We start from the raw sequence: 12242 nt of genomic DNA, 5'->3' as shown, positions 1-12242 counted from the left end.
GTATGTGTAAGCACACACAAGAGGCGGGCTGTATCAGTACCACCCACGCCTTCCTGTGTGTCACTAAGCTTATAAAAAGTCTTCTGATAGGAATGAAATTAGATGTGAACCATTGCTTGTGCTCTTTTAACCATGTGGTATTGTAATGTTAGCAGTCAATCGGGACGCAGGACATTTCCAAGCTGTTTTTTAAACCAGGTTTCCACTTCCACAGGGATGACTAATTTAGTTCAATCAAAAGCCCCAAAACACAATTTTCCACAGTACACCTCCAGCTCAATTTTTTGTTTAAAATCCACCTAGGCTAACAAGTCATGTTCAGGTCTGGAACCCCATGTAAATGTATTCTAATTCATTATTTAAAAACACATCAACATATTTGATTTATTCTGGTCCTATAGTGTGTTTATCTTTGTCTAACAATGTCTGTTTCTTAAGGGATTGAAATGATGGTCAGACTTTTTACAACAGTAATAACTGGAAAAAAAAAACTGGATTCAATCTGAAATTAGGTATATTCAGTATAAATTATAATACTCTATACAAACAGGTGCCTACAATATAATAATTGAGTTTGTTTGGCTGCTTCAGTTTAAGATAAAAAAAGAAATGCAGTAATTAACATTATAAAAATATTTTTCACATGGTATACACCTTTGTTGTCATTTCACATAATGAAAAACAATGTATGTTCTAAGGTTTAAAATAAATGACAACTATTTTAATTTTGTTTGGCATAGCATGAATTTATCAAGTAGGCATAAATAGATATTATAAATAATTATTTATAAAACTGAAAACCTGAACAATGAGGTCTCTAATACTAATGCTCTCAGTCATTTTTACTGATGGCTTAAAAAAAAAAGCTGCAACCATATTTCTTCTAAGCATGCCACTATTTCCAACTTTATCACTTAAAAAATGACTAATGATAAGGTCAATATCCTAGATGCGAGAGAAGATTAGTTTTGACCTTGAATGCAACCTTTGTGGTTTAGAAATGAACATTTCAGAACAAAATGCTAGGGGGTAGTTGTTTCTTGTCATTATGTTATTTCCAGTTCTGAAGGTGGTTATTAATTTTATTTCTTTATGATTCACAATCTGCTCTTTGAAATATGCCATATGCTCAAAGCAATTCAAGGATGACGAGTGTCAGAATCAGTGCAATAAAAATAGCCTAAATGAGGTTGATTTACTGCAGCAGGCATCTCTGCCCAAAGAGCCCCCCTCACCCATAATAAAATCTCCAGCGTTAGGAGATAACATCCTGGCTGTGAAAAGGCTTCCAAATTTTTTTTTTATTTCAATCAATCCGACGTTAGCCTGATAAAAGTATACAGCGAAAATGATAACAAACAAGCAGCATAGCACATATTTATTAGACGAGCAGGGAATGAAATCAATATCTCGGTCCAAAATCAGTTTGTTTTAATCATGAACAAACATATTGACTTAACGCAATACAGCCTGTTTTTATCTATAACTAATAAAAATTCATTGAGACAAGGCTTGTATCGAGGTTGCAGTAAACCAGAATCAAGGAAAATCTGTGTGTGTGTTTCGCGCTCTCTCCCTCTCTCGCTCTCTCTCTCTCTCTCTCTCCGAGAACATCTGAAGGACAGACAAATCTGTCTGAAACCTCAAATCAAAACACATGCTGTTAAACCCTACTTCCATTTACTATTCATTTGGTTGCAGTCTATTTATTATTGCCATTCCTCTTTGTTTTTATTCATTGGGAGAGAAATCTTTGTTCTTTTTATGAAATTACACCTAATGAAATGTGATAAAGGGAACTTTCTGGCAATTATGATGTCGGCGCAGGCTGCCGACATGCAGGCAATGGAAATGAGGCGGGGAGAGTGGAATGGGAATTCTAATAGACACCATGATACATGCAATGAATGTGGAGATGTCCTCCGAGGAAGAGAGACTTGTCAGGCTAATCTGATTTTCCATAGCTAGGTAAAAGCAGCAACACTGCTCAGCTAACCTTGTAGAGATGCTGCTGCTGCTCTTCTGACATCATCAGGTCATGGCTGTCCATCACTATGGATTCCATGTCAATCAGCCAATCCCACAGCTCCTGGTACTCCAATTCAAAATCTAGAAGACTGCTCAGAAAAAAAAGAGAACAACATGTATGGCCGATCCAATAGGTAATGGTACTTGAGAAGGGTGTCAACGGGATTATACTGCAAGAATATTGAAATACTGTAAGATCATTTTTTCCCCCCACTGGTTTAATGGCCCATATTCTGTATTGTTAATATTATAAAGATAAAAAAAATACATTATATTGGAATGCAAATATTGATTTAAAGTCTCCTAGTGGCTTTTTAAGATCAAATATAAATGAGCAACATGATTGTATTTGTAAATTAAATATGTGAAATGCTTACCTTTACTCTTTGTAGCTATAAACATGTTGTGACTGTTGTGTTGCAGATACCCACCATGCTGTTCTGTTGAGTTGCACACAAATTACGTTGCAGTGCAATAGAAACTCAGAAGACACCATACAACCACTGTGGACGCTTGAACATTGACCAAGCCAACTTGTTTCAGATATAGTTCCCTTCTCATGAATTCCGCCAGTGTCATTAGGGGCTGTACATATGTTTACACAAATATGAAAACATGAGGGGTATAGCTAATATTCTCAGTAATTTATGCTAAACTACAAATGGGATAGCAAATGGGATAATCTAAAAGGCATGTCATATAAGACTAATGTTTTGTAAACTGTAAATAAAATGGAAAGATTAATAACAGGCTCAACACAATGTACTGAAATAGATTTTGACATCTGTTTCACTGTTACCTAATCCTTCAATCGGCGTGTGCGCAGTAAAAAGGTTTCTAGTGCTGTGTAATAACTTTTGTGATTGCAATAATTCAGGAGCTGTTAGTTTTATTGAGATGTAGCAAAATACTTAGAGTAATACCGTTGCTAGTTTTTTGTAGCATTGCCATAATTAAAGATGATGTAAAATACATTCAATAATTAGCTTAACTGAATTACTAATCCTCATGTTTAACTGAATACACTTCTTCAATAAAGTTTAATTAAATAAATAAATAAGCAAATATACTGTAATTGCATGAATTATTCGGGAGCTCAACTGAAAAACTGCCCCAGAGCTCTCTGTGTGCCATTTGAAGTCACTCCCCATTGAGAATGAGCGGAGTTAAGTATTTTTGATATAACCCTCCACATATGAAGTTACTACCTCAAATGGCTTCTGAGAAGCACATGACTCAGGCGGTGGCGGTGGCAGCTTACATTTTTGTATGAAGCCAATATCTCAAAGCGTTAGGTCTTTACCATCCGGAAACCAAAAAGTCGCAAGTGAAGTTTGTCGTTAGATTCTGAAAATGTGGAGTTTCCAGTTTATTTGCCCTATTAGATATTAGCAGTAGTTGGTGTGGCACCTGCAGCTTGACAAACTCATACAAACTCATTATGCTTAATAATGTTATACCATGTTTCATGACAATTGGATGTGCGGTTCTCCAGCTATATGGAAACATGTGACGTGACAGTACGTTCAACATACAACCACATAATCAGCTCATCAATCACTTTAAATCAGTGTGGCACATAAAAGAGGACAACTGTACCAATACTGTTTCTTAAGCAAGTTTACTTTTTATAATTGGTCTTGTTAAAGAATATTATTTGGACCCATAGTGCTGGAGGACAACACAGATCTGAATGGCTCCACTGTAGACCCGCAGGCGCCCTATCAGCCACAGGGGTCGCTGGTGCACGGTGAACCATGATTTGCCCTGCCGACCTAAGCCCTCCCTACCCGGGCGGAGCTCGGCCAATTGTGTGCCACTCCCTGGGAACCCCCGGTCACGCTCAGCAAATACATAGCCTGGATTCGAACCTGCGATCTCCAGGATATAGGGCACATCCTGCGCCACTCGGGAGCCCCTTCATCCCATATTATTAATGGAAAAGAAAACACAACCCAATACTTCTGGACCAGTATACCAGTAGCTTGTAGTTGGGTTTTTGGGTTGCTATGCTATCAGTCATGACCAAGTTGGAGAAAGAAAAACTATGTAAGTTCAGTTACCCTTTGTATAACAGGTATAAAAATGATGTTCAAAGCCAGTAAATGACAAAACACATTTGAGTAATCTTTTGAGAAACAAGACATCCCAAAGTTTCAAACCATCATTTCTCAATCACCTGTCCAAATAATGAATATATATGAAAACGTGGAATGTATTTTTCAGATTCAATTAATATTAACCTCCACAAACTAACGCCATTATATTCTGTTGACATCCAAATAAACTGTACCATATCCATCATTTTCAAAATCAGAATATGTCTAACTGAGAATGAAAGGTTGAAACCTCTCACAACACATCAAAATGACACATTTCCATAATCAGCTTTTTATTTTATGGTGTTAATCCACATTTTCAATGCAGGTATTTCCTTTTTTTGTTGTTTTAAATAGTATTTGCCTGCTTCTGTCTTGTTTTTCCTCACTTGAAAGGCAGCTGTCCGAAATTTATCAGCTTCAAGGTTGAGAGATACATCTGCTCAGTCCACCATTCAAGACAGGCTTGAGTGAATATGGCAAGGCAGTGAAAACTAGGCCAGATATAGCATTAGACAGGTCTTCCCCAAAGACAGGTTAGATGCAAAGGTAGGGCCAAGAAGTCAAAACAATGAATCCTTGAATAGGTGGCCATCGCTAAAATTCAAAGAAGGATCATTATGTTTTTCAACAAAATTAATCATTACAATGAGAGGCTTAAAAGGATTAGTGATGCTTGATTCAAAGCCAAGTGAGTGAGTTAAGTCAGGACTCAGGGGTAGATGTACTAAGATGGGCCAGTCGCACCGCAAAGTATAAATTTTGTCGTATTTAGTAAGAGAAAAGATGTTAATAAAGAGAGCCGCAATATACGCATTTAAATATTTGTTGCATCATCTTAGTGAGATCTCTAACATTGCAAGAGAAACTAAATTATATTTGCGTTATTATTATTATTATTATTATTATTATTATTATTATTATTATTATTATTATTATTAACTTGCCATACTTAGTAGCCAATTCACACAAAATAGATCATGGTGCCGCATTGACAAATTATGATACTTACAGGACCGTCAATTCTCGTTATTACAAATTTCAAGGGACTCACAACACATTTTGCATTATACCACTAATTTGTATTATCATGTGTAGCCTCTAAGCCAAATGTATACTGTCAGTTTTTATTTAAGTTAGTCAGTGGTGCAGTGCTAAATTGTGAACAATCACAAACCACCTGCAGATTAATAGAATAGGTGTGTTTCCTATTCCTTTACAGATGTTCAGAATGAGCTGGAGGGGGTAGCAGCACATGTGTGCAGTCTATTGCTGTCAACACGTTGGGGAAACCAGAAATGTCACAGAAATTTGTTAGGAAAACATGGTGCAAGCCACGAAAGTGCTGCATCATCAAAAACAAATATAAAAAGGAGGCAATCCAGAGGCTTTCAACATCATTGATGTCCGTGGTGAACATAAAACATGATGGCTAAGATCCTCCAAAAACAGAAAAAACACAAATCCAGAGTGGCTATGTACAAGACATAAAGATCATAGCAAACCGAGATGAGATCCACTCTCATTTGGAATGTACATGTCACTCTTAATTTCAATCCTCTCAAAAGCAGAGAATATGACAGTTGCAAAGCCACATCAAGCAAGACCCCATTTGGCATCTAGTGCAATTTAAATGTAGGTGATTGTTCCCTTCATTGCTAAAGTATTTTAATTAACATACAAGAAAAATACATTTAGCAATATGATAATATATACCCTTTAAACAACATGTCTGTCAATATCAACCTTCACGGAATGTACATAAAACATAATGAATAAGTATGCACTACAGAGTTAAACAAAACCTACATCCAAATGGAGATAAAGCAATGCTTTGCAGAAATAAATTACAGTTAAATTTCACATTGAACATACAACTGTAGCTATAATATTTATGTTGCATGTGATTGACTGTGTTACTGTAGTAATCATTTTCTTGTTTCAGTAGAAACACAGTTTATGCAAAAAAAAAAAAAAAAAAAAGCAGTGGATGTCAAGGGCTGCACTATTTCAGCTTGATTGCACGTTGAAGCTGAACCACGGGCAATTACATTATATCTGTAGGATGTTTCATACATATCTATTTAGAAGGTTTTATAGAAGCTCAGGGAAATAAACACATGTGGAAGGTCTCACCTTCCTAAAAAGATATATCTACACTTTAGCTTTCCTCCCGCATGCCAGATGCATCGAGACGCTATCTGTTATACAAAGGAAGCAATTTGGGCCACAAGTTGCATCTCTGGTAAAAAGAAAAAAAAAAAAACAGTAGAGCTGCCTGTACCTGTTACTTCCTATTCTGTTGACTTTTGACATTTCAGCAAACTCTTTTTTCCTCTTGGTGCTGTTGGAGTACTGCTCACTGTAGAGCTTGAGGGACATCTGCTCCACCACATCTCTCCTGGCTTCCAGGTCACACAGCTGCGCCTCACCCTGATTAAAATACATGAAACACTTGTTATAGTATACTGTGCAGTATAGTATTGTACTGTACTGCATATAGTAGTCTTCAATTAACCAAAAATAAAAATACCTTGGCAGTGGCTTAGTTTTTAACTTTGGGAAATTATCTATAAAAGCATTTTACTGATAGACAGATACAAACTATAAGTGGTTTTAGTTACTAAATTAAAAAAAAAGAATTCTTCAATACAATATTGATATCAAATGCAACACCCATTCCTACTACATATGAACCACAGTCAACAGTGGTCTTGGTCAATATTCTGAGGACAATTGTAGTGCCAGCTGTGTTAAATACTTATGTAATGAAATAAAAGGAGTTCTGTTTCAATATATTCTAAATGTGTTTTTATGGCTTTTTATATGCCGGATCATATAAGGCTACATCAAACTAAGCTGCTGTTACAGACAATCTGTGATGTTTATAATGACACTGAAATCCATCCGTAATATAATCTACAATTCCAAATGAATTTGCCAATTCATTGTTTGCTTTAGTATTTTATAACTTACCCTCTATATGTTAGCATTGCAGTATAAAAAAAATGCCATACAATTTCTTAAATTTTTTATTCAGAAGCATGAAATAAAACAAAATCTTAACCTTATCATGGAGTCTTAGCATAGTGACGTAAATACTATTATCTTTGCAAAAATGAAGGTGAGATAGTTTATGAGACAGTGTTTCAAACCTATTGTATATATACTGTACAGGAAACACCATGCATGGTCATAGAGTGCTGTGGTTATTTCACTCATGAGGATAGCCTTAAACAAACCACTCAACCTCTTTGGGAGCTTGTGGATTATTTGCTGCTATTTAGCTATCCTCAGTCAAAGAATAATTACAGTACTCTATGAACCTTCACAATGTATCCTCTATATATACACTATATTTGAAACACACAAACTGTATACAACTGTAGATTTGAAAACAGATCATTTGATGTCATAGGGAATCTGACAGATGTGTAATAATGTAATACTAACCAGTACAAACTCTGAGGAATGCTCTTTCATTATCTTTTAAAAAAAAAAAAATTATTATTCATTCAAACTGCGCCACTGAAGTGTTAAGATTCTAATTACCAAATTCCATCTGCCCTGCTTACACACACAGTCATGACGGTTGCAAACTACAGACAAAAGCAATTTACCACAATCACTTTGAGCTCTAGGACAACTTTACACCAACAATCCCCTGCCTTTTCAACAATCAAAATATTCCATCACTCTGTCTGTTCAGTAACGACTTACAAAACAACTAACACTATCCATGCCTGATTAAACAGTCATAAACTGTAAAGAACAGGCAATATGAGAACCCTTCACACTAAGCTTTAGTTTAAGTCATTCAATTGACTGCACTGTTAACTGCTTTAAGTGCTGTACTATAGTAAAAACTTGTATTAAGGCCACCTGTGTAAAAAGCTTGCTTCACAATTAGCCACATTTTTACAATCCTGATTTGCTCCTGTTGACTGCAAGGTAAAGGCAGCAATGTGACTGCAAAGTTATACTGTATTCAGCATCCATCATCTGTAATCCCAAATGCATCCAACCTCTGTTTAATTACCCTTAATAAGACCAGCACCCAGTAAAGTACCAATAATAGAGCTGTTGTGACAGGGCAGAGGCCCTGCACACTTGGAAAATGTGTGTTTTGTGGCTGCTTTGAACAGCAACAGTGTAATTGTTTAATTGTTTGATTGAGCCAGATCACCTGGCACTGGTTTAATTAAGTACACCTGCCTGTATTTAGCAGGCAGGTATTTAAAAAGGTCTGCAAGGTGTGGTCAGGGGCTGTGTAGAGGCAGTCTGTGTGAAGGCCTGTGCAGAGACCTGAAAGGGTGAACTGTTCTTAAGGGCACAAACCAGCCTTAGCCAGGGCTTCATTACACTGTGTACCAAACACATAAATAATGACTCAAAGTGTACTGTCTCTCTAAAGCAAAAACTTAATGGCAGCCATATTGAGCCAAGGTCAATGCCATGGTCACGTGCAAATATGAAGTCAGGCTTAAATACTGTGGTGGAGGCAGCTTTGTAAAATTACTCTCACAAAAGGGATAAATGTTCTTTTATAACAGAGAGAATCACAGAATACAGTTGTGAGCGATGTACTCTGATAGCTATAGAAACACTGGATTGCTGATAGGAGGCAAGTTTTTAATTCTGTGTCGTTAAGCCACAGAGAGGCAGCCATTATACACTGCCAGAACTGACGTTGCGAGTCTATGATGTAAATACAGCAGAAGAACAATGGCATTCCGAACTTTTGATCACCGATTGCCATAGTGTTTCTAGATGTTTTCAATTAGTTCTCGACACGTCTACTTCTGGAACTATAAAATGGCGTTGGTGTGGCTTCGCTTAATCGTTGCTATCAGCAATCCAGTCTTCTATAGTGGTCAGAGTACACCGAAAACAGAAGTCACATGACCCAATATGTGTCACGGTTCAAAGGGGAGGTTGCTGTGCCCAAGGAGTTTCTACAACTCTGAAAATATGAAGCTGATAACTAAATGATTTATGAGGTATTAGCAGTTGTTGCTAACAGGGATGCTTAATGAAGTCATTTTCTGCTACCATATTACTATTGATTAAGAAAGACTGACTCGGAAACAGCTGGGTTGGGCATTAGAATATGCTTTTTTATTTTAAATGTTAAAAAACTAATCCCTGACTGACATCAGATAGACATTTCTGCCATACACAATCTATTTATATATGTTAGTATAAAAATGCTTTATAACGTATGCATTAGGAGTTGGTATAACTCACCAAGTGATAATAATCCTCAACATTTTAAATGTACTTTTCTTTTCAAATTGCTTTCCTTTGGGTCCCTTCCTATTTTGTTCCCTGCTTATACAGATATGCGCAACCAGTACTGCCGAGTGCTGCATTCTCTATTCTTATTTCAAACAGAATCATTCAAACCTATACCCACACTGTCAGAAATCTTGCCTTTAAACTGTTAATGCAGAATGAAATCAATATAAATTTTGATCATTTGATGAATACTTACTTCTGTCTCTAGGGTGCAGGGATTCAGAAGTGAAATCTGCTGAATCAAGTCATTTTACTTTTTGTGTACTGCCAACACCAATTTACTAGCCTCTGGAAAGTTCTTGAACTAGTAGTCTCCAGAGGTATCTGTGTTGGTTTTACCATCAATCATGTCTGGATGTGTGAGAGCAGCCATCATCACCTACTTTTCCTACTCTTCACAGCGTTCAGACATGGAAAGTTTTGATTGCTATAAGCTTTTTATATAAACTCAGAGGATAACAAAATGTAAACATCAATAATTTATAAGCACAACTCTAAACAGTCTTGCTTTTTTTTTTGCTTTATATCTTGCCAATAAAACTGTGTTGGAAGATTAGACGAGGAGAATGTGCAATTTTCCAATGAAGGTTAAACTCACAGACATACATCTCCTTCATGAAAATATTCATACTATCGACAATTACTACATAATTTAACATTTTTGTATTGAACCCAAAAAACCAAAGTACTGTAAAGAGAGATTAAATAAAATTGAAAACCAGGGTGAGCAGTAAAAAGCCTGTTGTGGAAAAAAAAACTCGATTAAAGCTTTTCAAATAAATGTGAGGTAAAAAAAAAAAATTCTCACAGAGACTTTTTTTTCTCTTTAATTATATTCTCAACTCAGCATCTCTGTAAGGACTATGTGTCAGACAAAAATCATAGAATACAGCTGTGCACCAAACATTAAGATAATAACTCAATGTTTCTGTGTCTATTTGTTTATTTAGCAGACGCCTTTACCCAAGGCGACTTAAAGAGACTAGAGTGTGTGAACTATGCATCAGCTGCAGAGTCACTTACAATTACGTCTCACCCGAAAGACGGAGCACAAGGAAGTTAAGTGACTTGCTCAGGGTCACACAATGAGTCAGTGGTTGATGTGGGATTTGAACCAGGGACCTCATGGTTACAAGCCCTTTTCTTTAACCACTGGACCACACAGCCTCCATATGTCAATGCACATATTAGGTCAATATCATGGCCATGAACACATTTAGCTCGTCGGGTTTATATACTGCAAATATCAAGTCACTACCGCAATTGGTTTCTGAGATATGAGGCTCTGAGCCCCATGGTCAGCACAGATACATCTCAATAGTGCATTCACTAATGCAAAGAGATGGCTAACACATATTACAAAAACAATAAAACACATTGTGACACAATTAATATGCTCAAAATGATGCTGAAAATCCTATTAGATTCTATTAGACATAAATGAATACATTGTTTACCTATGCGTGATAGCACAAAGGGTATAGTCTTGGTCTCTGACAAAATCTATAGAGACTGGCCAGTTTATAAATTAACTAAGCAGATAGATGCCTCAGGACAGCTTAGCTATGTTTGTGTGTGTGTGTGATGCTATGCATTAACAATGAGTGCATTGTGATATTTGCTTAATAATCGGTATACAGTAGGTGTGGCCACAGAGAGGCAAAAAATGAATATTTGTTGTTCATTTATATGCTCTTCAGTTTGTGGTCGTCCACACTCTGTGCTGTGAGCAGGCTGTGTGCATCATTTAATGTGAGGGTGAAAGTCTAATATTAGATTTGCTATTTCATTGTCTTCTGGCCAGTGATGTTTGTCTTTGTGTACAGTACTTTTACTAAGTGTAAACAAATGTGACTTATCTGAATGATATGAGGGAGATTCTGTGCCAGGTTTAAAACTGGACTCTGCACTGCTATGTGTGGAACACTTAACATCCAAATTAAAATATTACAACTTTAAAATGTTATTTCCACAAATCATTGAATCATATCCAAAAGCACATCAATGTACATTCATGGGTATGGTGTTACAAACTAATTCTTGTTTCTAAGGGAAGAACAAAATCATAATATGATTGTTTTTATATATGTGATTTTCTAAATTTGTAAAAAATGTCAGCAGCTGCATTTCAAGCAACTACACCAGACATAAACAACCATAGGGCCTTTACCACACAGATGTTTTGAATAAAACAAAAAAGGGGCTTATTTACGTGATATCTTTGTAAAATGGAAAGGCACTTGTATAACGCCTTTGTTGTAGAGTTCTGTATTCTTTTTTATATAAATGAAGAATTTCATGGATGCCATACAAACAGGAAACGATCCTTATCTGAAACAGCTGGGGAGTTATATCAATTTACAACAGGAGAAATGTGCCTCTGGTGAATACTACCAGTAGTAGAAGCTATAAACATCTCTCTTATAAATAAAATGAATACAAATAAATAAAAAAATTGAGAGGATGAAAGGTTTTATTTATTTATGTAGTTATCTTTGAATACAGAAGTCACCAGGATACGGTTTAATTAATATCAATATGAAGCTGGACCTTTTCCTTTTAAATATATTTATTACTGCATATCAAATCTCCCCTTTTTAATTTCAAACCTCTTTTCATATTTCTCTACGCAGCTCCACTGCCTAGTAGCACCACCAACAGTGAACAGTTGGTCCGAGAAAACTTCAGGTTGTTTCCAGCATCTGCCTGGACATGCCGGCTTCAGGATTAGCAGAGGTTTAACCAGTATGAGGTGTATCAATGTCTCGCTCCCCTTTTTCATCACTGTAAAAGATAACCACTAGCTCTGTGAACAGT

General features: G+C 36.3%; 1 protein-coding gene across 2 annotated transcripts in view; it reads right to left on the bottom strand.

The window, feature by feature from the left end:
* The window catches only part of LOC131697597 (A-kinase anchor protein 6-like), a 111473-nt gene that overhangs the window by 40371 nt on the left and 58860 nt on the right, over positions 1–12242 (bottom strand). For both annotated transcript variants that reach the window (XM_058987669.1, XM_058987670.1), the window contains exons 8-9: positions 6412–6560; positions 1997–2117 (exon numbers count right to left, since the gene is read on the bottom strand). In XM_058987669.1, the coding sequence (XP_058843652.1) occupies positions 1997–2117; positions 6412–6560 (270 nt within the window). The remainder of the gene's footprint in view (positions 1–1996; positions 2118–6411; positions 6561–12242) is intronic.

This window comes from Acipenser ruthenus, chromosome 15 (assembly GCF_902713425.1).
Source record: "Acipenser ruthenus chromosome 15, fAciRut3.2 maternal haplotype, whole genome shotgun sequence".
In the NCBI taxonomy this organism is placed as follows: domain Eukaryota; kingdom Metazoa; phylum Chordata; class Actinopteri; order Acipenseriformes; family Acipenseridae; genus Acipenser; species Acipenser ruthenus.
Note: the sequence above shows the minus strand (reverse complement) of the source record. Positions and strands in the feature narration are given on the sequence as shown.